The 27526-nt window shown below is 38.5% G+C and overlaps 1 protein-coding gene across 7 annotated transcripts in view; it reads right to left on the reverse strand.

Annotated features, from left to right (window-relative positions):
• Positions 1 to 27526, reverse strand: part of ATP13A4 (ATPase 13A4) — a 112021-nt gene that overhangs the window by 59438 nt on the left and 25057 nt on the right. For all 7 annotated transcript variants that reach the window (XR_005383916.1, XR_005383915.1, XM_038583725.1 and 4 more), the window contains 7 exons: positions 22338 to 22511; positions 11290 to 11436; positions 6707 to 6777; positions 6535 to 6615; positions 4786 to 4855; positions 3170 to 3304; positions 731 to 800 (listed from right to left, as the gene is read on the reverse strand). Coding sequence is in view for 5 of the 7 variants with exons in the window: in XM_038583725.1 (XP_038439653.1) it covers positions 731 to 800; positions 3170 to 3304; positions 4786 to 4855; positions 6535 to 6615; positions 6707 to 6777; positions 11290 to 11436; positions 22338 to 22511 (748 nt within the window). In the remaining 2 variants the exon portion in view is untranslated. The remainder of the gene's footprint in view (positions 1 to 730; positions 801 to 3169; positions 3305 to 4785; positions 4856 to 6534; positions 6616 to 6706; positions 6778 to 11289; positions 11437 to 22337; positions 22512 to 27526) is intronic.

The raw sequence follows: 27526 nt of genomic DNA on the forward strand, positions 1-27526 counted from the left end.
TAGTCCATGCAAAAAAAAAAAAAAAAAAAAAAAAAGTGTAGTCCATGCAAAGACTTGAACCCAAATTTTCATTGAGGCATTATTTGTAATATCCTAATTCTAGGAACAACCCAAATTTTCATCAGTAGGTGAATGGATATACAAACTAGTCTATCCATATACTGGGATTCTACTCAGGAACAAAAAGGAATGGACTATTGACATACTTAACAAAATGAATGCATTTTAAAATAATTAGGAATTTGATCCCAGTAAAATCTATCCAAAATGTATTATAAAAGACAAAAAAAGTCTACTGTATGATTCTATTAATATAAAATTCTAAGCATGCAAAGTGGTTGTCTGAGGATGGGGATGGGTAGAGAGAGGTTGAGAAGGATGATTGCAAACAGGCAAAAGACAACCTTTGGGGGTAATGAGTAGTCATTATCTTTATTGTGGTGATAGTTTCATGGATAGTTACACAGATGTATATAAGTCAAAATCTATCAAATTGTACATTTTAAATATGTTCAGTTAATCAATGTCTACTTTACCTCAATAAAGTTGTTTTTTTTTAAATAAAGTTTTTTTTAAGGTGAAAATGTTGCACGTATCTCATTCTTTTAAATAAACGCACAGGAAAAAGGGTATATGAAGATGAGAGTAGTAGAAACAGTCAGAGATACAAATTTAAATCTTGTTTTGATTTCATATGAACAATACATAGATCTAAAATAATGAGACTTACCTTTTCTCACAAATACAGAGACTGTAATGCTATTATGTGACTCAACTAGACGGTGGAGTTTTATAGATTGCTGAAAAAGAAGAACAGAAAATAGAAAAATGCTTATCTATTTGAAGATAGGTACCAGGTATTAATTCAGTAAAGTGCCGGTCTCTTTAAAGATAGAGCAGTGTCTTGTTTCCAGCTGAATACACTGACTAAAAACGAAAGACAAAGTAGCCTATCAGTCAACTGAAAAGTCATCCAACTTGCTGTGCTGCTCACCAGCAATAAGAAGTATGCGTTCTTTGATAGAAAGGAATTTCCCAGCATGCTCTGTTCACTCAAAGTAATTTTTGATAACCATAAATTTTATGTTTAGTTATTTCAGTAAAGAACATCAAGAATAATCATTCAAGATATATGTTTATACCTAAATAGCTTTGAGAACTAATAGTCATTTCTGCTTTGAGTTACACCTCATCAGAGTTCCTAATCTATAACTTCATAAAGAGTTTGGTGGTGCCTGATATTTCCTCATAGTATATGTTATTTTAATATATGAAATACATGGGACATTGAGAGTGAATCAACAAGAAGATAGAAAAGAAAAATAAAATAAAATTATGCTAGATTTCACATTGATTAAGAAACTGTTTTGTAAAAGAACTATGTGGGTTAAAAGAACTATTAGGGTTAAAACTCCTAATCATTTAGTATATTCACTTATTTATTCCAATTTTGCCATTTAAGACAGCCCCTAAATCTCCTTGCATCAAATCATTTACAAATATGATTAATATGTCCTAAGAATGATTAATAGAATAATATAAGGTGAAAGAGTATTCTATTAACCTATTCTTTTATTCATTTTTGCTTTCACTCAACCTTTATTAAATAACCTTTATATATCAGAAACTATGCTAAGAGGTGAGGATAGAATAGTCAAAAAAGTTCTAGCAAGGAATTTACAACCCACTGGGAAAAACACTTTCAGTCAAATAATCACAAACATAAATGTATCATTATGATTAGTAATAAGGAAAAAGATGTGCTTTTGGAGCATATATAGCCAATGGAAGCAATAGAAATCTTTCCTAAACAAGTGACTTTGAATTAAATAGATTGTTTAAAACTTCTGAACATTATAGAGCATTTGGCCCCACTGGATACCATTGGGAAAGGAACCTGGATACTGGAAGAACCAAGATGGGAGGAATAGTTACTTTTTATGTACACTATTTTGTTCTATTTGAGCTTTTTAAAAATCATGTCAATATATTACCCTTTCTACTAAGAAAAAAAATAACAAATTTAAAAAGGGAATTAAAAAAATTTTAAACTACCCATGGCCTTAGGATTATAGTGGTGACCTTAAGAGTTCTTTAATGGAGTCACAAGAGAGAAAATCAGGTCAGTATAGTGAGAAGTGAGAGGGAGATGAGGAAGTGATGAGAATATGCATAAAGAAGTTTTTCTGTAAAAGGGAGAAGAGAGATAGAGTAGTAGCTAAAGGTAGAAGCTTGGTCAGGAGAAAGGATTGTTACCTGGCTTGAGCATGTTTAACGTTGACGGAAAGGCCCTTTGGGTGGGGAGTAGAGAGATCATTCAGTGACTACATAAGCACTCTGAGCAAGTGGGAAAGGGTACTATTGCAAACACAGGCAGAAGGCCCCTTGTCCTCTGTAATGAGTGGACCGGGCAAGAGGAAGGGAGAGATGGGTCATTTGGCAGTTGGAGAGTGGGGAATTGAGCAAATTCCTGCCTTATTGTTTCTGTCCTCTTTGTGGAACAAGTGGTGAGATTATCTGCTGAATTAGAGGATAAGTGGAATAAAAGCATTTGAGTATCTCATGAAAGGTGAAGAGAGATTTGGTTTGAAACCTTAATTTTGAGAATGGGAGAATGCATTGATCAGGGACATACAGAAAGCTTGCCCAGATGAGGATAGCATTCATGGATTTAGAGTGTGATCAACCAGTCTGTTCTACATGACTTTTTCCCAACAGCACTTAGATTCCCTAGTGTGGGCATAAAGAAAGCCAAGTGTCAGACTCAGGCTTTGACAAGTCAGTACCAACCAAATAAAAAGAGCAAAAGAGTCATTATTAAATAGACTCTTCCACCTTCCACCCTCTTCCACCATCTTCAAGATACAACAATGTTAGAGCACCTACTTTTTCATTTATTCATAATTCATAGATATTTGTAAACTCTTCTCATCAGCCTGAGTAAACTAACGGGGGAAAATTACTCAGAAGTCTAGGAATTGGGATGTGAGGGAAGGAAAAGGACTAACATTATTCAGCATCATTACTTGGGCTATATATTCACAAACTTGGTCTCATTTATTGTGGAGTGGGCAATGACGATTTCCTGATTCCTTTTTCTAACAAAATTTCAATAAAGTCTCTACTGTTTCCTTTCTGCAGCCACAAGATTGGTGGGAAAAAAACTCACCTCTCTGAGATCATACACCGTCAAAGCTATGGACATGATAGACATGATTATGATGGCAAAAGCATATTCCTTATAGTCTTCACTAAACCACAAACAGACACTGAAGAGTTGAAATATGTAAAACGGATTTAAAACCTGTTGGCAGGAAAACAGGAAGACAAAGGGGATATTTAGTTTTCACTTTTAGCTCTTCATTGACTTGTTTGCTTTCATAAGCATCTCTGTGACACAAATTACCCCACACAATATTCTCATTATTATATTTATCCAGCAATTGCCATGTGCCAGACACTGCACTAAGCAACTTTACCTGAATTTTCTCATTTAATTTCCATAATTACCTTATTACCCAGAAGCTATTACTTATCACTATTGCAAAGATGGAGAAGCTGAGCCTCAGATCTTGACAAACTGCTCAAGGTCACACAGCTGCAACAGTCAAGATTAGGGCTTGAGCTCAGGCAATCTGGCCCAGAAGCACTTACTTTTAATCACTGCTGCACCTTATAATTTACAAAGTAGTGTCTCATGGGTCCTCATGTTGACCATTACAAGGGTGTAGAGTATGGATATCAGGTCCAGTTTACATGTACTGGCCATCAGAAGAGTGAAATGTTCAGGTCTACAGTTAAAATGTTCTCAATTCTGCTGTTCTACCCTAAGACACACCATCTGCCATCTTCAAAGCCATCAAAATGCTTTAGATCAATGGATAAGTTAAAGACTACAATTGCTCGTAAGTAGAAAGCCAAGCTGCAAGTGGGAAATTGTCACCAGAACAACTAGAACACTGTGGGAGAAAGGAGAGTCTAACTCCAATAGTCGTTAGCCTGTTTTGGTTTAAGACAGTTTGCACACTTACTCAAATACTCTGGTTGATTTTCATTTGTCTAGGATGGGAATAGTAATCCTTGACACTGGTTAAGGAAGGAGTGCACAGAAACATTTCCTATCAGTTTCTTTTGCTTCCTTTCATGCCTGAAAGAAAGCTTGCTAGAAATATTGAGAAAATAGCTTTATATAAAGCAAGTAGCAAAGTGCAGAAAAAGACCCAGAGTATAGCTGTATGGTTATAGCTTCATAATAACCACTGCAAAATGAAAAATAAGCCCTGTGGTAGTCAAAGAGGAAAAAATAAACTCAGTAAATGATGGTCAAGTCCTTTTTTCCCCTCCCACACACACATTGAGATCAAGAGAACTAATAAGGCCAAACAGATGTTCTTCTTCCTATAATTTTAGATGCTGAGGAAATTGTATATGTTGTCCATAAGGAAAATCTTGAGTTTTTAACTTTTTAGTTATTATTTTAGTTTCACAAAGTTGAGACAGATTAAGACACATAGAATTAAAAAGGAAAGAAAGAGAAGAAATGTATGTTCATCTAGTTATAGAAGGATAAGTAGACACATGAGCATCATCTTCTACTGTATCAGGCAATGTATGCAAAAGATGGTCTCCAAGAAGAGTAGAAAATAGGTATGAAGAAACTATATTTTGTATCCTTCTGAAGTATTCCAAATTGCAGTTACTTATTAGCAATTAGCATTCTTGATAATTTGACTAGAACTAAGCTTCTTTATTCCCTACCCAGCACCAAGAGAAAGGACAGATTACCTCCTTGATGAGTAGTTTCCAAATTGGTGTGATTTCAACATCAATAGTGTTAGGCCCACATATTAGCCTCCTATAGGAAAGATCATATATAAGTCAGTCATTAATAATAAAAATGACACTCATTTTTCACTCATTCAAAAAAGGGTCTATTCACTTTCTCACAATCAGCATAAGCCCCCTTTGTTACATGATGTCCTCATCCTATCAAAATAACTGAGGAAGGGGAGAGTTCCCAAGGGTAAAATAATAAACATGATCATATTGCATCTACTGAATTAGATTCTTTCTCAGGTCTAAATATTTCCCTGATGACAATATTGGTATTTAATTGAGCCATTGTCTCATTCAAGTAGTTTCAAGGTCTACATTCTCTCAACTCTGTCCCCAACTTTGGCTGTGTGGATGTGGGATGGAGGAATCATTACGAGAAAATCATTCTACTGTTTAGAAATGTCAGACCTACCTTCTTACTCCTGTTCAGCTCTGGGAAGCTGCAGAATTTGTTTTAATGTGAGTGAAAAGATGTTGGGATCTCAAAAATAGCTTTCATACACAGTTATACAATCCTTTAACTGAAAACCTAGAGATATGTTTCTTTGATTATGTAGATCAGTGACCCTTTCTGAGTTATTTTGCTGTTGAGAACACTAGCCAGTTTCTTCGTTCCTTCTACATAGATGTTCAGATCAAATAGCTTGGCCAGGGATGCCTGGGTCGCTCAGTAGTTGAGTGTCTGCCTTTGGCTCAGGGCGTGATCCTGGAATCTGGGGTTGAGTCCCACACTGGGCTCCCTGTGAGGAGCCTGCTTCTCTCTCTGCCTATGTCTATGTCTCTGTCTCTGTCTCTCTCTGTGTATCTCTCATGAATAAATTAATAAATCTTAAAAAAAATAGCTTGGCCAAATATATTAGAACAGTGTCTCTGGAACATAACAGTGCCTTATGAACTTTAGTATTCATACAGATGACTTCATGACTTGTTAATGTGAAGATTTTGATTCAACAAGGATGATGTGTGGTCTACAATTCTGCATTTCTAACAAGCTTTTAGGTGATGCTGATGCAGGTCCCTTCAATTAACGGAAAAGGGGCTGGAGGAGAATGTAAGAATCATAGAAACTTAGGACCAGCAGGGCCTAAGAATCCTTTACAGAATCCTTCTCTTGTTAACAATTAGGCAACCAAATCCCAGGGATGAGAAGTTACTTGCCCAAAACCACACAGTGAATTATTGATAGACTCTTAAATTCAATACTGTGCCCTTCCGAAGCCTTGCTCCTCTGCCCAGGAACTAACTGACTTGGAATCATGGAGCTGCAGGTCTCACACAATACTTTCTGCTGCTCTACAATTATTATTCAACTATGTTATCTTAGTATAATATATATTTCCTGATTACAATCAAAACTGGCTCAACCTCATTATTATAACCTTGAGAAGCATTGTACAGAGTAGAAAGAGAATTAAACCAGTCAGAGTATGAGACTCAGCTCTTCTTCTATCACTTCCCATCTGTGTGACCTCGTTCAAGCCATTAAACCTCTGTGAGCCTCATGCATTATATTGGGATGATAAGGATATTTTTTCTACCTCCCCCACAAGGCTGCCCTGATGAAGTGAGATAATGTATGTACATGCATTTAACAATACTGAACAGAGCATTATAAGGTTTTCTGATATTGACTGGCTCTCTGTTTGGCTAATGGCAACTGTCCTTTTGAGCTGATATAGATAACAGTAGGTATAGTACCTAATCTCTTGTTCTTCTTTTGTTAGACCTGATCCAAATTTTAGGTGTATCTTGGCAGAACTGAGCCAGTCTTCCAAACAGCTGAAATAATAATAATGAGAAAGACATATTTAGAAATAATGTTTTTGAGATAAATTTCTCTCTTTTTGATGAAACTGCCAAAACAACTTACCCAATTTTTTGGAACTGTCCTTCTAAGTTGTTCCAAACATATCTTATTTTCTGCACTTTTATGCATCTCACCTGCAAAAGAAATGTACTAAGAAAGTCTCTAGTATAATGATCAGTAAATACATAGAAGTTTAGTGGCTAAAGAAGTATCCGTGGAAGGAGCAAAGACAGAGCCCTAAAATACTTATTACGATTATCCTTTCCTAAATTACCCCAACCTTCCCTAATACACAAATGGCACTCTTTATTAGAAGTGTAACTTCAGTTGACATATATCATAGGCCTACTATTTGGATAAGCATATGAATAAAACTCAGTCTTAGCATTCCACTATTTGATAACCCAACAAGGGAAGAAAATGTTAAGTGGTCAACTCTTGTTTTCAGCTCAGGTTCTGATCTCAGGGCCCTGATCTCAGGGTCGTGAGATGGAGCTCCGAATTGAGCTCTATGCTGAGCGTGGAGTCTGCTTGAGATTTTCTTTCCCTTTCCTTCTGCCCCTCCCACTAGTGCTCATGTTGTCTCTCTCTCTCTTTAAATAAATAAATAAATAAATAAATAAATAAATAAATAAATAAATAAATAAATAAACAAACAAACATCTTTTTAAAAAGAGAGAAAACTATACCATACAGCCAAGCATATATGTGTCAAAGAAAAATATAATAAAGTAAAATTTACAGTATTAAAATAGAGAGAGGGCAGATGACCGAAGGCATCATAAAGGAGATGATATCTGAGCTGTGGCCTTGAAAGGTTGGAAGACTTTTGCTCAGATGAGAAGGGAAAATGGCATTTCAAAAAGATTATGCACAAGTTAGTTGTGCCACAAGTTAGTTGTGGGGAGGGGCAAATGAGTGGGCATTTTGACTGCAGACTGAGAATGAGGCTGGAAAGATAAATAAAGATCAGAGTGTACAGCCTTAAATGCTAGGATGAGGTATCTAGGACTTTTTCTTGTAGGCAATGGACTTGCAGAGAAAACTATAGAAGACACAATGACAAAGATTAGGCAGGCAGCAGGTTCTAGAAAACAGTGAGGAGGCTATTGCAAGAAAATGTGCTCCAGGAAGTGAGGGTCTGAGGGTGTGGGCAGTGAAAAGAAAAGGTAGGATTAAGGGTAATGGCAACTATGCATTCTTGTTTCTGGTTCCTTTAAGCAATTTTATATGCAAATCTGATTCTCCATTAACTGGTTATCAACTAAGCACAAGGAGATACAGCAAGACTGTCATACTGTTATGGAGCAACGGTTATAATCTCATTTTGTCCATTGGAATTAATTGTGAAGCTTTAAAAAATACTAATGCCAGGCAGCCCTGGTGGTGTAGCGGTGCAGTGGTTTAGCGCCGCCTGCAGCCCAGGGTGTGATCCTGGAGACCCTGGATGAGTCCCACATCAGGCTCTCTGCATGGAGCCTTCTTCTCCCTCTGCCTGTGTCTCTGCCTTTCTCTCTCTCTGTTTCTCTATGAATAAATAAATAAAATCTTTAAAAAAAATACTAATGCCTGGGTCCGGCTCCCAAGAGATTCTGATTTTATTTGTCAAGGGTGCAACCTGGCCATAAATATTCTTAAATTTTCCTCAGATAGTTCAAATGTACAGTCAAAGTTAAGAAACAGTGTTCTTCCTTTTATAGCTACTCTGATAATTGTGTCCTTGAGAAATTCGAGTAAATTTCTCTATACCTTAGTTTCCCTATGAATAAACTGAGGCAACTGAGCAGATCATCTCTAATTTCCACTGCAGCTTTTCCGAGTATGTATCTATACCCATAGATAGTATGGTCCACATAATCGTTCAATTCTAGACGTGGAAAGAGCATATAGCTGAAACATCAGTAAATATTCTATACATTTTTTTTTAGTAAATAAGTGAATGAATGCTTTGTACAACCACATGACAACTACAAATAAAGGTTAAATTCCTAAGCTTCAAGATCTGAGTTACACTAAATGAAGCTTAACATTGTTCAATAAAGATATACGTGCACACAGGTGCACGCGCACATATACATATATACATAGTTACCTGGTAAGAGTGTTAAATGCTAGATGTTTTATTTTACAGAATTGATTTATTTCAGCAAGATAGGTTGCAAAATAACTTCAAAAAAATAAATCCTATTTTCCAATTTATTTTCAATGTATAAAATTGGAAGTGCACCGCTGCTGGGAGTGATTCTTTCTTCACAAGCTTCAAGTTGAAGGAAGGAAAGAGGGTATGAAGGTAGTCATGGCCCATGTAGGGATCTCACGCTTCTTGCCTTACACCTGCCATCCCTGTTCAGTCCCTGCAGTTCTGCAAGCAGAGCTGGACTGTACTCATAGCTACTGCCTGTTGAGTACTTGGGGGGCTTTTTATACATTCTCTCTGGTCTCTAGTCTTTTTCATCATCTTCTGGCAGGACAGGGGTTACTTTCACCTTCACTTCATCCTTGAGGTTCATTTTGATTTAATCATTTACCCACTATCACACTTATTAAGAAGCAGGGGTTGAATTTGAACTCAAACCCAACTGGCTCCCAAAGTCCAGTCTCTCAAGGGGCATGATGTTCATGCTAGTCTCAGAAGGTCTGGATAATCCCATTGTTGGCAGGTTTCAAGCTGTATAAAGTGAGGGTTGCCCCCTTTTTAATTCCATAGGTTCAAAAATCTAAGTTAGAACATTTTTAAAGGACAAGCTGTGGGAGAAAATGAGGCTCCTGCTCCATGAGGGAACCTAAATCCAAAGGACATGAAGGCACAGACTGAGACTGAGAAGCTTATAAAACATAATAGACACAGAACATCAGCAGGTGAAGGCAGCAATGATGGGGAATAAGAGGTGGCCGGTAAATTTTACCTCAGGCCAGAAAATAGAAAGTTCTATTATCTCCTGATAATTTCTTGAGGCCATTCCTCACAGAGTGAGAAGAATGACCCCATCATACACCTTTCAAATATCCTTACATTTTCCTAGCAAGAATCATCTCAGCCTGGAGTTGCTCTGCCTCCCTCATACCCTTCAGAGGCTCTGGATGCTGGTAAGAGAATATTAAGCACAAAATTTGCATGGGGGGGGGGGAGGAGTTTACTTGCACATTTCCTGGAACTTCATACCAGGAAATAGTAATTAGGACATCAAGGGTATGCTGTGGGGTGACTCATCTTTCTGCTCAGAACCAGGAAGCTTGCCCCTGCCGAGGGTTCCTGTTCCTCATTTCTTGTTGGAACACATTGTGAGTGTCCTGTTTAACAGGTTAAGCACTGGGATTTAGTTTTGCATGATATCCCATGATGATCCTTAGTCTCCTCTTAGCCTGCATCTGTAAACCTGACAGAGCTCCTTGCCGCATGTCTCCAAACTCTCCCCGAAGGGCCCAAATGGTTGTCATGTTGGTACTGTTGCTCTTCTGACTGTCACCATCAGTATTATCATGGCTGAGCCTGTGGCACCTCCTCCAATTTCAATGAAGTTTCTGTCCTTTATGAATGTAACTCACACAGTTCACAAATCACCTTAATATCTACCTTTTCATCTTAAGTTTACAATGGCCTGAGAAACAGGCACAGAAGGAGTTATTGCTCTCATTTTATAAATAAGAAGTTCAAGGCTCAGAGAGGCAAACTCTCTAAGCCATATGTGGTAAATGAAGATATCAAGCCTGGTGCCAGAGTTTCCATTTCAAGACCTCTGACCTTCTTTACATTTTGTTTATTTGACCATTTCTTCATCTCATTGTCTACTTATTTGTTTGATGCAATTAAAGAACCTGGAGGTCAATAATAATCTGAGGTCAGGTCCATAAGATCAATTTGGGATGTCTACTTTTCCAGGTGAATAACCATGTGACAGATTATGCAATCTGTTAGTTGAAGGTGTTTGACCTCTTTTATTTTTGGTAGTTAAGACAATTGGATGATAACAATGGACAATAAACTGCTCAGTAATTGACTTTTATTATTTTTAAAAACTGACCTTGAGCTCATAAAACTGAACAGCTGTCTACACATGCATAAATTTAAGAAAAAACAGTCTGTCTTATAAAATGCTTTTAATATGAATGTTACCTAGTCATAATCTAAGTAGTACTAATTTAATATGGAGAAGAAGGAGTAACCCAAATACATTTGAATGACAGAACTCAAAATAAGATCATTTTGCAGACATAAGCAAAACCCCTGGGATGTTTCTGGGTGACTACCTCTACAGTAAGAGAAACCCTATTTCATAGATTATCATGTGGGACCTGATGCTACAAAGTGTTAATGTGTACTGAGCATTTACTATGTACCTGGTACCATATTGATCTTTGTATTCCTTAACTTACTGAATGTCATTAACGAACATTGGAGGTAGGCATTATCATGATAATTTTATATATGAGGAAAGAGGCTCAATAGAGTTTAGTAATGGATCCAAGGTTATACAGTTTAGAAAGATGAAGCTAAGATTTGAACTTAGTTCTAACTCCAAAGTACACATTCTTTATAATGTTCTCTGCATACTGTTGAAGATTGGCATGGTGAAGGATCTAAACTTATATTTTTTGGGTAAAAGATTAAATTTCTCTAACATCAGCAGTTGCCACAATTTACTTACCTTTAGGTCTGGCTTTCTGATGGCTCTATTTATGACGTACTCCTCATCTGTAATGAGAGGGTGGTCAGGAGTGACACCAGATGCGCCGTTTAATGATGACAGGTAGATCCACATTATCTTTTTCCATGAGTAAGTTTGGAATTCATCCTAAGGAAATAGACACCAAAACCCCCATGAAGTTAAAATAAGTCATTGGGCAAAAATTCAACCTAGGATACATCATTGTAACATAATCCTATAAACTTATGAAGTTAATAAACCTTCTACACAAAATTACATGCCCTTGAAAACTAGTAGATAAAAAGCCTTGAGGGAAAAAGCTTGTCATCATTTACTGAGGAATCTGGGTGTGAATATGAGATAATGGCATATATAATAAAACTCAAGGGTAGGGAGGTAGAGTCTCAGAAAAGAGCTAGTTATCCCCAGTATCCTCCAAGCTATGAGGCCACAGCCAGATGCAACATTTCACAGAAAAAAAAAAAAAAAAAAAAAGGCAAACAGATAAGCACTCTAAAGGGTTTCTGCTGGTCTCTGAGGGTGGGGAAACCAGATCAATCAAACCATCCCAGTGTTTCCAGGCTTAACCTCAATTCTACCTCTTCTGGGACAACCCCTATAACACCATCTTGCTGGGGTGGGGGGTAGGGTCTATCATTGTACTGACTCCCAAAGATCCTAACCACCCTCTCTTGTGCTCCAAATCACTTTCTGCCTTGCATTCTCTTAGTTCATCCAGACCATCTGGAAGATAGAAACCATGTTTTATTGTCCTTTATATCCTCATCCATGTGGAAAACTGTGACCTGCCCAGTGAGACAGAATGAATGGATGTTTGCCCATGACTGAATGCATGGACTGCAGGTGCCCAGAGGTGACTGTCCAAAGGTTAGCATGACTAGGATTGAAAGAGGTACCTTTTTGCATAAGCCTAACTGAAGCTGCTTCCCTTGAAGTTCACTGCTGACTTCATCATAGAATAAAACCAGAGCGAGTAGAACTGGATTAAGTAACAGGTACTACAATGGTACCTCAGAGACAGACATGGCAATAACTGTGGTTATTATTTGAATGGGCAAATGCTATGCGTAAAATCCACTAGGCTGACTGGAACACCACAGGAGCTAGGAAGGATGGCAAAGGAAGTCCACCCTGGGAAACAATTTGTTGTCTAAGGAATGCAGGTCAGAGCCAGGAATGGTCTCCACCAAACCCACGTTTGCTGGGAAGAGTGTCTGAGCTGATGCTGCAAAAGGACAGAGAAGAGAAGATACACTCATTGTTGGAGCTAATCTCTTGCATTGATTCTCCTCAAGAGAAGCCCACCTTCATGGCTTTGCTCTTTTGGCTTCCTTATCTTGGAATACACGTCCTTCTCTATTCTCTTTAAGCCTTCATATGGCTAGACTCTAACCATCTCTTAGGGGTCAGCTCAAAGTTCACATCATAGGAACCTTTCAAATTTCTCTTGGTGATCTTTCCCCCAAACCATCGGGGTACTTGAAATGTTTACCACATTCTACCTTGCTGCATTCCCCTTTACCTGTCCAACCTTATCACTCTTCTTAGACTGTGGGTAGGGACTGCATCTGATGGGTATCTGTGCTCAGCCAGGCCTAACACAGCTTCTGAGAGACAGATGGAGACAGAGAGGTAGAGTGGGGGTGGGAGAAGAGAAGAAAGCAAAGCAAAGGGTGTATGGAGGAAAAGGGGGAAGAGGAGGGAAGAGAAGAAAAGGAAATGAAAAGGGTGAGGACCGGAGAAGAAAGGAAAGGTAAAAACAGAAATTTGAAAGTTAATGGATTAATTCTAAAAACCAGTAGACTTGGCTGTTATCCTCATTAAAAAAAGATATTTATCTAAATCAAATTAAACCAGATTTGGATGGTGTTACCTTCAGGGCCTAAAAATGACTGAAGATGGCTAAATTTCTAATGGCTGAGCCACTGAACTGGGGGACATCTTTTAGGTACTGTGGGACAGGCGACAATTCCATAGGACATATCTTGACATTGACATAGTTTAGCATCATACAGCTTTGTCTTTGACCACTTCAAAGGCAGTGTTGCTGTAAGGGGATTTTGTTTGAATATCTAATAATAATAAAAAGTGTTAAAATTTATTTAGCACTTCTGTTCCAGGTGCTCCAACAGCAAGGCTCAGACCAGACCAGTCTGGTACAGGTAGCAAGGACAGGACCAAGACTTAAAGCCAGGTCTTCTCACTCCAAATCTTGGCTCCTTTCTCTTTGTTTCAACATTGCCCATGGTTTCTGTGGCTCATGTAGGATGACAATTACCCTGAAATCTGCACCATATAACAAATAGCATCCAGTTTCTCATAATCTCTGCTCTTTTGGCATCAGAGAACCTGATTTCTAAAATCAAGCTGTCACCCTTTGGCCCTGTGTGACAGCAAACAGACCTCTAGACTATAATGTCTAAAAAATGGAATGGCAAAGTAGAACACTGGAGCTTCCAAGCTCCCCCAGGTCAGTGTTAATCCAATGTAACAACTGAATGCCTTAGTCTAGGTACATACGAGACCAAAATTCATCTATATGCCTCCATCTTATTATATAAGCCGTATTATAATTAAATAAAGGTGTTTGGATATATTTGCCTTTAACTTTATTTCTTACCATCCCCTCTACCCTCCAAGCTCTATAACCCATAATTCTATATAATGAAAAGTATAATTCCTTTTTTTTTTTGAGAGACAGAGAGAGAGTGCACACACACACAAGCAGGGCAAGGCAGAGGGAACCCCACTCCAGGCTCAATCTCACTACCTGAGATTATGACCTAAACTAGAATCAAGTGTCTAGTGTCTGACACTTAACCAACTGAGCTATCCAGGCAATCGATATAACACAAACTATAATTCTATAGGTTAAGTAAAGATACCGTAGTGAGATAACCATTTTTCTTAGAGTAGGTAATAACACTGACTTTTCTATTATTTATTGCTGTGTTAAACACTGTAAAATCATTCATATTTTTAAAGAAATTTACCCAACTTTTTAAGAAAAAAAAAAAAAAGCAAGCAAAGAAATGGATGGAGAAGTGTGTCAGTGTGAGACAGTCACTCTGTATTACATCATCACCTTCTCCCAGCTTTTGGTTTGATATTGTCCAACATGGAAAAAGCACAGGCCCCTTCCTTAGCAGACCTTGGTTCTGAACCATCTTGAAATCCTTGTAAGTCTCTGAGCCTAATTTTCTGCATCTTGAAGTAGGGATGAGAATACCACATTTCATGTATGCTTGAAGGATTAAATGCAATAATACATAATGCACCTGGTCTAAGGTCTGGCCTGTAGCTGAGTACAACAAATGCTCGCTGGCCTACGGCTCTGTGCCTCATTTTCAACATGTTGTTCCTGAGAGCTTTCTGTAAATAAGAACTCACTTTACCTTTGAGGAAATGTGAGAGTCTCTGAGAGTCTTTCGATTTATTTGTCTTTTTGGAAAAAGAAGCAGTTTTACCTGGAAATGGCTATCCCACTTCACTCTGTTTCCCAGCTCTCTCAAGCAGTTAATGATCCATAAGAGACTTAAGTGCACCAGAGGAACTACCACTTTAAATAACTGCTTTGTAATGCAAATAATCCAAACTGTTTGCTGGGCAAATCCAGACTTTTAACACCTCAAGTCTCACTGAGCAGGCTTTACTACTTTTTTTTGCAAGAGAATTAACCAGATCAGTCCCTGAATTCTTAAAGTAGAATTTAAAATAATTCAAGAGTGCATTTCAAAGAACTGAATGTGCACAGGGGACCTTTGTTTGACCTGGACAGAAAGGTAGGGGTGGGGGAAACCTGGGCATTTTATATTTCCTGTGGCCTTACAATTTCTGAAGTTTGAAATGCCAAGCTAACTTTTACATTTGCGCAAAGCGAGTGACCTTGCTTATCTTTGTACAACTTTTTGTAATACACATCTTATCTGTTAGAATTTTAAAGTAGTGTAATGGTCACTCTAAGTTCATGCCAATGCTGTGACTGACCTCCTTGTGTAGGAGTTTGCTCACACAAAATGTACTTCCGAGCTTGTCTTAAGAAGAGTAACCCATTGCAAAGCTCCAAAGAGATATCAGGAGGTCAGTACTTTTCACTTGGAGATGGATACGATTGCAATGCAAAAAGCATGAACTCTTCCTAGTACTTAGAGATTTATGGATAAACTAATAACTTATATTTCTCAGGTTCTTTCTAAAGTGCTGTGCTGCCTTTACAGACCTTTTACTTTGGCAAAATACTATTCTTTCTATATTTAGTTATCACTTTTTTCTTTCCTTTCCCCCTCCTGATTATACCCACCGATACTCTTGATGCCTTGACCTCATATTCCCAAAGTTGCTTAGCTGGAAAAAAGTTGACATTGGCTAGAATGTAGTATTTAGTTATAAAATAAAGAAATAAAGTTCTAAACATTGAATAAGTCTCACCCTAATTATTGTCTCAGCACTCTTGGGATATGTTGACCAAAAAAAGGCATGGGGGAGGGGCAGTGGATGTGGTGGTAGAGAGAGTGGACAAAGCAGGAAAGTTATATGACAAAGCAAAGGCTTTATCTATGTTTGAGGGTGGGAATGGAAATCCTGAACAATTCAGCATATATTTTTGGAGAGATTGAATATTTTGTAATGAACATTTTCTGAGGGAAGAATGGGTAGTGAGTTAGCTGGCTCATTGTCTGAAATATCTGGAGATGAACTCAATCTATAACAGGCAAGTTATTTACCCACTCTCCAGTCACCCTCCACTTCCTCTTCTTGTGTTAAGTGGGGCTAACAGTCGTATCTGCCACATTGTCATGAGAAACAAATGAGACTGTAGGTGTAAGGTGCTTTGGTGAAATCTGTGCCTGGCATGTAGTCATTCCAGGGTTCTTGGTTACTACACACTTTGTAAAACCAATTTAGACTTTTTATTTGTTACTTCTTACTGAGCACTGCATTTCCAGATATTTTAGACAATGAGTCAATTGAACCCCATCCCCCAGTATGACTGCATTTGGAGATAGGGCCTTCAGGAAGTAATTAAGATTAAGGGAGTCATAAGAGTGATGTCCTAATGTGAACACAGAGAGAGGGTAGCTGGCCATTTGCAAGACAAGAAGAAAGATCTCCCCAGAAACCAATCCTACCAACACTTTGATCTTGAACCCCTAGCTTCTAGAACTGTGAGAAAATAACTTTCTGTTGTTTAAGGCACCCAGTTTGTGGTATGCTATTATGGCATTGTGAGCTAATGCATTACTCAAAGTAGGTCAAGAGCAACACAGGGAATGAAACCAAGGCACTCAGGTTCCAGACTCTACTCTTCCACAGTTTCACACTATTGCCTCGTGGAGTCTACTTGCTGGCCAGGGGACAATAAGATCTCCAGTTCCCACTCCAGTTCAGCTCTTGATAGAAGCTTTTCTTTCACTGCTTACAGCTATGGGACCCTGAACTCTTCTTTGAACTCTCTATGCTTCTATCTGTAAAATGGGGGAAAAGAAATCTGTACCGGAGAAGACTAAATGAGGCAACATACATGCAAACATCTCACAGAATATAAATCACATTACAAATGGCCCTGTGTTAGTAATCACAACTGTATGGTACGGGCAGAAAAATAGACACAAAGATCAATGGAACAGAATAGAAAACCCAGAAATAAACTCACAATTATATGGTCAATTAATCTTTGACAAAGGAGGAAAGAATATGCAATGAGAAAAAAACAATATCTTCAACAAATAGTGTTAGGAAAATGGACAGCTACATGGAAAGAATGAAACTGGACCTCTTTCTCACACCATACACAAAAATAAATTCAAAATGGATCAATGGCCTAAATGTGAGACCTAAAACCATAAAAATCCTAGAAGAATGCACAAGCAGCAATTTCTCTGACATCAGCCATAGCAACATTTTTACTAGATTTGTCTCCTGAGGCAAGAGAAATAAAAGCAAAAATAAACTATTAGGACTGCATTGAAATAAAAAACTTCGCACAGTGAAGGAAATAATCAACAAAACTGAAAGGCAACCTAGTGAATGAGAAAATATATTTGCAAGTAACATATCTGATAAAGGGCTAGTACCCAAAATACATAAAGAATTGGTAAATTCAATGCTCAAAAACCAAATAATCCAATTTAAAAATGGGCAGAAGACATGAACAGACATTTTTCCAAAGAAGACATACAGATGGCCAATAGACACATGAAAAGATGCTCAACATCACTCATCATCTGGGAATGCAAATCTACATCTCATTAACTATAATGAGATATCACTTCACACATATCAGAATGGCTAAAATCAAAAACATAAGAAATAAGTGTTAGTGAGAATGTGGAGAAAAAGGAACCTTCATACACTGTTGGTGGGAATGCAAACTGGCGCAGCCACTGAGGAAAACAGTATAGAGGTTCCTCAAAAATTTAAAATAAAACTATTCTATGATCCAGTAATTGGACTACTAAATACTTACCAGAAAATACAAAAACACAAATTTGAAAGGATATAGGTACCTCTATGTTTATTGAAGCTTTATTTACAATTGCCAAACTATGGAAGCAGCCCAAGGGTCCATTGATAAATGAATGGATAAGGAAGATGGGACACACACATACACACACACACATGCATTTGAATATTATTCAGTCACCAAAAAAGAATGAAATAAGCTATAGTTACTGTTTTCAAAAACCCTATAATCTAATAAAAGAAAAAAAAAACTATAAAAAAGGAATGAAGCATAGTGGGAAAAAACTCAAGATTTAGAGCGTCAGAAGACAGGTGCAAGTTCTTTGTCTACACTATTTCCTTTTCCTGACCGTTTCCCATGTGCTCCTTCCCACCAGCCATCATCACCTTTAGAGCTCAAGAAAGACTTTCTTGACTTAGTCAAAGCCCTATTTTACAATCCTACCATAACCATGAGCCTTTCCTAAGTAGCACTTATAGCAGTTGGATGTTCACATTTATTTGTGTAGTGATCTAATGAACTTCATGAGGTCAAGAACCCTGATTTTGGGGGATCCCTGGGTGGCTCAGAGGTTTAGCGCCTGCCTTTGGCCCAGGGCGTGATCCTGGAGTCCCGGGATCGAGTCCCACATCGGGCTCCCAGCATGGAGCCTGCTTCTCCCTTCTCCTGTGTCTCTGCCTCTCTCTCTCTATGTCTATAATAAATAAATAAGTAAATAAATAAATAAATCTTAAAAAAAGAACCCTGATTTTACTACTGTTATACTCTACCCCCTGCCCATGAGCTACCACTATGGCTGGCACACAACCTGTGCTTATCAATTTATGAAGGGGGGGGAGGAGGGAAAGAGGGAGAGAGAAAGAGGGAAAGGAAAAGCCTGGGTGACATTTACTAGGTTTACTAGACTGCAAAGATATAATCTGTATCCTCATCTGTAAAATAGAGACAGGTGATAATGCCCTTTTTCCAGGGTTGTTATGAGAATTATATGAAATAGTCAATGAGATGCTGTTTTATAAAATATGAAATGAATAGCATTTTAATACAAGGCAGATTGCAAAAAGCATTATAGTAGTCAGGAGTGAAAATATGGAGCCAAAAGAGAATGAAGGAAGGTAATTAATTCCCCCAAAATTGAGTCAGAGAATGGATCATCAATGGAGAAGGAGGTAGATGGCTGAGGGATGAGAGGCTTTCATAAATAGAAGTAGAACACCTACTTTCTATATTCACTCTATAGAAAATGTGTATGTGCGAATACGTGTGTGTGAGCGCACGCGCATACATGTATGAGCTGATTCCTCACCAGAATATCATTCTACTGGACAGAGATTTCCATCTGTTTTGGTTACAGCTATATTCCCAGCACCTATAACAATGTGTGGTATGTGATTGGTGCTCAGGAAGTATTAAATGAATGAATAAATAACTGAATGAATGAAAAGGACAAAGAATAGCAGAAGAAATGCTATGAGTAAAAGCACAGACCAAAACTGTCTGGATCCCTTAGGAAATGGTGTTGATATGAGGCACCTGGGGCTTGGAGAGACCAGGCTGCAGAGGAGAAGGGAGAGATAAGTCAGAAATCCAGACACGTGAATACAAACCCCGGTGGCTGAAGAGCATCCAGGGGAGCTAGTGGACTCTCGATGCCATCTGCATGGCTGATTTGCAGAATTTCTGAGTTTTTAAACTAAAGCCCCAAGCAATGACACCTTTAGGTGAAACTGAGGGGAAATGCTCCCCACGGAAACACTGAAATGAAACACCCTGACTCAGCCTACTAACCAATCCTCACATCCTCCTCTGCACATCATGTGTCTTTGACAACATGACATATGACAGGGAAGGAAAAAAAAAACGCATCTGTAATTATAATAAAGATGAAAACCATGGAAATCATCAGGAGCATCTGAATTCAAAACACCAATGAATGTAAATCATGTAATTTGCATAGAAATGTGGCCACCCTACAGATATCAGTTAAAATTCAAAAGTAGATGAATAATGAATAAAATGCCACTTTTAAAATTATAAAATAGAAGTGTAGTTACTCTTATATTTTGGAAAAATCCCACTCTTAGAAGTGCTTAATAAGAGATGGGGAACTGAAAATAAACGGAGTGCTAACGACTTTTAGTTAGTACATCATGGCACCCCCCCTTTTTAATGTTAAGAAATGACTACCTAATCAGTATCTGCGATAATGATCCATAATCTTACCAGTGTGAGATTGATGATAAATACCAAGTACTGATTTTTTAATAACATGAAAAATAGATATACAACACATTTTCAGGTAAGAGTCTTTTTAGCCTTAATGGGAAATTCTTATAGTCCAGCTATTATAATACAATTCAAATAAAAATTTTTAAGGTGTCATTTAATGCAAATAACCTAGCCTCAGATTTTTAAGCTATTGGTGCCCAAAGCTTATTTCTATCTAAGGTTCATATAGTAAGAATGTTTGATATAATTGAGTTCTTGTCTAATTACATAAAGACTAATTTAGAACCTCATTTATTTGGAGAGTCTCTGGCATAGCAAATCCATTTAAAATGACACATAAGAGGAGGTAATTAAAAATTAAAGTTGAAATCAAGATGAAAAAGGAAAGATTGAGGATGGTTTAGACTGCTCTGATTAGTTGTGGAGGGCAGTGAAATGGGAACGGGGCTTAATCGGCTTTGAAAGAGACAAAGAAAGAGGAGGAGGATGGAACACAGTACCCTAAGGCACCAGTCTTCTTAAAATTTTCCAATATGTATCTGGTTGCAAAGCTGACCACATGCAACCAGGAGAGATGATTGTTTGAGCATGGATGATGAATGAGTACTGGGGATTCACAGGCACTGGACCTCTTCCCTATGTCTCCCATCCTGGAAGGAATGCTCCTGACTAAAAACGGGAGGACACAGTATCCAAACAATCAAACAATTCTATGTGGTGCATTTAGTCTATAGCAGGTTCTTTTGTATAACAGCCTCTTCTATATAGCAAGTTCTCTGAGCTGCTTCAGCAATAATACACACACACACTCAAAATGGTCTTTGATCATGTATTTTACAGTTTGCAAAGGGCTTTCATATACATAACCTCACTTCATTCTCACATCAATGCAAGCGAGAATGAGTGCTTTTTCTAGCCTATTTTCCAAATGGAGTCCTGAAAGGTTGGGTAACACTCCTGAGGTGTAACATACTTGGGGTGCTAGGACCAGGAGTCAAACCTCTTGACTCCGAATCCCAAACTGCACATTCATTCCCTGTTGGTGACAACTTGTTTATTTCTCTTACTGGATGTTTCTTTCTCTTTTCTTCCTCTTCACTTTCCCTTTATCCACTACCCTCCAGTTTTCTCACTTTCCTCCCTTCCCTTGCCATTTTCTTGCTCATTTCTTCCTATTCCGATTTGTGCCTTGACTCTGCCAGCAATCTCAAAGAGTACAATTTGGCCGGCCAGCCATTCTCAGATCCAAAGAGTCTGGTGGTACACTCTGAAAGGGCAGAAAAGCTTTTCTGTTCCTGAAGTTATTTCTGCTGCAGCAAGAGCATTGCCCCCTGAGAACAATAGTAGAACTTGGAAGGAGGTTCCTCCAGGGTCATTGTTATAAGACTGTTGCTTACATCTCCTCTTGCTGTATTAAATAGTGTGTTTATTTAGAGAGATTACTATATATAAAAATAAGCTAAGAGCCCAGCAGAGGTTGATTTATCAAAATGTGGTTGTCATTCTGGGTCATTTGGGCTGATGTGTTGTTAGTCAGCCAGAGAAGGTTCTTTTTGTAAGACTGTACTTTGACTTCCATCAATAGGAATATCCACCTCAGCCTGTCAGCCACCACATATTATGGAATCCCTACAGCACACAGGAACTAGGGATGTAACAATTAGCAAGTGAGAAATAATTCCTTCCCTTGTGGAGCTGACAGTCCAGCATAAACATGAACGACAGACGTTGCTTAAGTGTAATGAATGTTAGGAGGTAGTGTTAGCTGAGCAAATTCATGGAAACTCACCTAACACCTGTACCTTGTATTAGCAGAGAGAGACAATGAGCTCAGAAAAAGGTGGCTGCTTTTTTTTAACTCTAGCATATCTTCAGGATGCAACACACTCCCTCAAAGACCATGGCTCTCTCAAATCGACAGAAGACCACATCCTCCTCAGAGGGGTACTCCCCATCTCCTTCCTACCTCTCCCAATCTCTTCCTGCAGAGTTGCTCCAGGGGAAATGGGGTAGGTGTGATACATCAGGACATGAGGGGAAGCATCCATGCAAATTTTGTAGCTAGTAGCCTGACTTAACTATTTCACATTACCCATTACTTTTAGCTACTCCTATTGTTATTTCAGCCCTAATGTCCATAAGACTCACAAGTTTAAAAGGAATACCCAGTGAGGTAGGTCTTCTTCTGAAATACTATCATAGAGAAATTATTGAGTTCTTGGTAAATAAATGCAAGGCTGTGATGGAACTTGCCAGGTGCACATCTCCCACTGCCATCCTGTAATGAGATGTCCAGGAAAAAGGGTCACCAGGTAAAAGCCAGGTACACACTTACTGTTGTCTTCAGCAACACGACGTCTGCCTCTTGCAAGGAACACGGCACACAATTTGCCCACACGTGCCAAGCGGGTCTCCAGTAAAACACCAAAGGGAGGATCCCAAAGGAGAAGATGGATCCAGCAAGACAGAGAGTTTTCCGGCAGCCTTGAGTCCGGTAGCCAAATATCTCCTGGGGAAGAACCAAAATGACCGCAAATACTGGTTAAGCACAATAAATAGCATTTGAACCAACTGGAATTTGGGTGATAAAACTGGGGATAGAGATTGAAGAAGTTGAGGAGAGACTGAGAAGGGGGAGAAGGATCCCTGACAAAGTACCATATGATCTCAGGCCTCTGAGACATTGCAATCAAACTGGGAAATTCAGTAAAAATTAAATGAGTTACTATGTACAAGTGCTACACATGTGTTTATCACAGCTGCTGCTCATGCTGCTGGTGCTGTTACTTCTACTATCATCTAGCCGTTTTCCCAGAAGTAGACTTGAAATTCTACCCTTTGGTTTAATGGCACTTTTTAGATCTAAGAATTCCTTGTGTCAATAGTTCAGCTCCTGCTAGGATTGCCTGTTAGAATAACAAGGGACCTGGAACATGCAACTTTAAATCAGCCACCTTCTCTGTCTCACCAGATAAAGATTACATTACCAGAATTGTTTCTGTGATCTTTGCTGAAGGCTGCTTTAATGTCGAATTTTGGGGAATCTTCCTCTTATTAGCAACGCATGCAGGTGTTGACTGTCTGCCTCAGGTATCGTTCACATTTGGCATGACTTTGATTAAATGTTCACATTAACTCATAAATATAAACTCATGGCCAATTTTGCCACCTAGGATGTCTTTCTTTACATGAATCCTCTTTTGTTCTAAACTCAAGTTCTTGTTCTCCAGCTGCCAAGCCTGGAATGGTTCAGCCCCCTCATCATTCCTGAAGCAATGCTTTGTTGATCTTACACTGAGCAGGAACCCAATCCTAAATCCCATACTTGCTCTGAGTCTACCCTATCATCTTTTCCCATGTGCTTTTTTTTTTTTTTTTTTTAATGTTCCTACACTTGGGAATAGGTCAACTTCTGCTCCACAGCCCAGACATTGTATCATTTTTGAATGTTATATTTAAAAGTTTCTTTATATTGTCCATCAGTTGAGCCACCCATGTAATATGTCAGAATTATGCCAATTCTAGAAGCACAAATCTCCCTGTTACCATGTATTATTTTATGGGCTATCCAATAGAGCCCTCTATAGTTTCTAAATTGTCTTCATGTTCATTCTCTAAACAATATGAGCATGAATTATCTTCATTTTCCAGCTAAGAAAACTGAAATTTAAAGTTATTATAAAAAATAATAAAGAAAAATAAATAAGAAAATAAAGTTATTATATGTAATAGATATGATTAGCAAGTATTATTGGTAACAATGATAGCAGCTAACATTTATTGAGCACTCAAAGCCCTTCTCCAAGCACTTCTCACTTAGTTGAAAGAGATTACATGTGTTTCTAAAGCATAAAGCTCATCAGTAACTCAAAACTGGACCTACAATCTAGACCTCTTCAGCACAGGGAAGATAATTTGAGCTGGTCATTTCCATTCTAAGGCTCTTCTTCATTCTGTCTCAGATTTCAGTTCAATTTAACAAACAATTTCTAAATGTCCACCAAACAGCAGACATGTGCTAGACACAGAGATGAATGAGACAATGCCTCTAGCCTCAAGGAACTCATTACTTTAATGAAAAGAGAAACATACAAACAGATAAGAACAAACAAGGTTAGAGGAATAAAAGGGTTAGATAGAGGAATGACTATATAAATTGTCATCTAAATTGGGTACTATTAATAAAAACACTGGTACAGCAGGAGACCAGAAGTACCAGTCAGGCCAGGTGAATATCCCCTAGTTAGACCAGAGTATTGCATTCAAAGCTTGCCTGTTCTCAGTTCTGTGGACACTACATCAGTTAGTAGCTCATCCCTCAAAATGCAGAGGGAGCCATCTTTGCTACTCTGCACTCTGTCCACCCTTACTTCCTACAAAAAGTAGTCCATCAGCCAAAAAAAAAAAAGAGAGAGAGAATATTGAGAAAATTTCAGAAGAATATCACACCCATGACAGTCTACATGCATTATGAAATAGCACACTATCCCTTTCTTTATCTTTTCTATTACCCACAGATTCCCCCGTTCCCCCTGTCCCTGGAGATCTAGGTCCTTTGCATTCCTGAGGGTTTAAACTTTGGCTGCTGGGTGTCCAGATCTTCTCCTCTGCAGATCCCTATACTCAAGATGTCACACTTATGGTTTCCAAAGCAATGGTTTCAACTACCTCAGCCAACAAAACCCCTTAAGAGTCTATAGACCCTATACCCAGATACACACAGATGCATGCAAGTAAATCTCTCCATACTTAGGGAGTTCCAACAGTCTAGGTAAGACCCTGCCCTAGAAAGTTCACAAGGCTGAATCAAATCTGATTCACAAGCTCTTATACTTAGGGCCTGACACTGGGTGAGTATTTGTGTGAAGGCAATGCTTTTGGAAATGCACATGAGAGGGTGATGAGAGTAGGACATTGACTCCAGGAAGCTTTAAGGGTAATGTCATCACCTCAGTCCTCACCAAGTCCTAAGAGTGGCTCTCAGCCTTCTAGACTCAGAGATTGTTGGAAAAACACCTCTGGCAGAGAAGATTAAAGCTCACCTGGTCCAAGAGACTGGTTGGAATGAGAGAATGATATGCATGTAACCTTCACAAGACAAGATGAATACATGGGTAGGTATTAAAAGTTTGTTCTTTTCCCAAAAGCACCATCTCCAGGAGTGATTGTCCTGTCAATGGAGCCAAATGCAAGCATAGTGCTTAAAATGGGCTCTGGACTCTTCTCTGACCATCTCCCACCCTAACTGACATGCCTGCTAATTCATTCAATCAAATTACAGTCAAATCCCATTAGAGTGGGAGCTATTTATTCTCTTTAAGACAATTCTGCATTTCTTTCCTGGTTTCATTAAATATTTGAAAATTTAAGTGATTTTTAAAAATAGTTTATCTCCCTTAAGATAATCTTATTTAAATAGTGAAAGGGAATAAAGGAGAAAGGAGAAAAAATAAGTGGGAAATATCAGAAAGGGAGACAGAACATGGAAGACTCCTAACTCTGGGAAGCGAACTAGGAGTGGTGGAAGGGGAGGAGGGCGGGGGTGGGGGTGACTGGGTAGCGGGCACTGAGGTGGGCACTTGACGGGATGAGCACTGGGTGTTATTCTGTATGTTGGCAAGTTGAACACCAATAAAAAATAAATTTATTATTAAAAAAAGAAAGATGAATGGATAAAGAAGCTGTGGTCTATGTATACAATGGAATATTACTCAGCCATTAGAAACGACAAATACCCACCATTTGCTTCGACGTGGATGGAACTGGAGGGTATTATGCTGAGTGAAATAAGTCAATCGGAGAAGGACAAACATTATATGGTCTCATTCATTTGGGAAATATAAAAAATAGTGAAAGGGAATAAAGAGGAAAGGAGAAAAAATGAGTGGGAAATATCAGAAAGGGAGACAGAACATGAGAGACTCCTAACTCTGGGAAATGAACAAGGGGTGGTAGAAAGGGAGGTGGGAGGGGGGTGGGGGTGACTGGGTGATGAGCACTGAGGGGGGTACTTGATGGGATGAGCACTGGGTGTTATTCTATATGTTGGCAAATTGAACACCAATAAAAAATAAATTTAAAAAACAAAGTTTAAAAAAAAGATAATCTTATTTACCTTATTTCCAAATTTTGGATGTGAAGGGACTATTTCACTGTACTAATTTGTTCTGAATGAATGCAATTTCTATCAATTTCTATCAACTCTTATCCTCACCACAAACCCTACTCCAATTTCTACCTCAGTAGCTTCTTGTTTGATACTTTGTAACTTCGAAGGATGATTTTCCAAGGGACCCCTAAATTTAGTTGACTTCTAGATCGAAGGGAGATATTCTCAATCTGAATGACCTATTCCAGAAATCTTGAACTGGATGCTCAAGAAGAATGGCCTGCAGATAGGTTCTTGTTGGCCTGGTCAGCATTTCTTAAAACTTTATATTGGTCCTCCAGTTACTTTCACATAAAAATTCTGATTTCTGGCTTTTCTTTAAAATAAATCAGAAATCGTGACAGCACAGTACCCACATTCTTATACTGGAAGAATCAGCTGGAAAGCACCAAAAAACCCAGGAACTATCCCAACACCATCCAGTGAGATAAAGAATAAGGCCTTACAGTACAGTCATACAATGGGATCTTACACAGCAGTTCAGGCAAATCAGCTTCAGCAACACTCCACAACATGGATGACTCTTAGTGACACACTAGTAAGTGATAAAAATCAGTTCAAACAATTACATCAGCATGCAAGCATTTTTACAAAGTTGAAAGCAATGAAAAATAAAATATATTTTTGGGATAGAGTTAAATAAAAGAAAGCTACGTTGGAAGGAAAACAAGGAATTGACAAAGATATGATACAGGACAGTGATTACCTCCACTGAGGCAAGGCAGGGCCACAATGTCAAATGCAAACTATTGTCAAGGTCCTAGCTTTTGTTGGGGGTGGTGGAATCATCACGTTATTATAAAGAACCAATTAAAGAGCTAACTGAATTAATGCAATGCAGCATTGACAAGTAATGAGAGTGTCATGAACCAAGGATTATGGGTGATCTAATCGTGAGCACCTGAAGTTTTAAGGAAAAAAGGACGAAAATCAATCAGAGTAAGAGATGCCCGCTTTAAATGAGTAGTTGCTCCTCTATTTCTCATGGTTCCTGCCATACTTTCTCCTTTCCTCAACACTAAGGCCATATGACAGATTCTTTTCTCATCTCATATTGGGCCTGCTCATAAGATTACAAGCCTCATCCTGTACACCAGTGGTTCTCAATCAGGAGTGGATTCTGCTACCAGGGGACATTTGGCAATAGCTAGAGACATTTTAAATGACTTTCAACTGGGTGAGAGATGATACTGACATTGCTTCTAGGTGGAGGCCAGGAATGCTATGAAATAACCCCCCATCCATGGCAGTCAAACATCCTGTAGTGCAGAGGACAACTGCCCCTCAACCTCCACAACAAAAACTTCTCTGGTCCCAAATAATGCTGAGGTTAAGAAACCTGAGTAGGTATTGAG

This window comes from Canis lupus, chromosome 34 (assembly GCF_011100685.1).
Source record: "Canis lupus familiaris isolate Mischka breed German Shepherd chromosome 34, alternate assembly UU_Cfam_GSD_1.0, whole genome shotgun sequence".
In the NCBI taxonomy this organism is placed as follows: domain Eukaryota; kingdom Metazoa; phylum Chordata; class Mammalia; order Carnivora; family Canidae; genus Canis; species Canis lupus.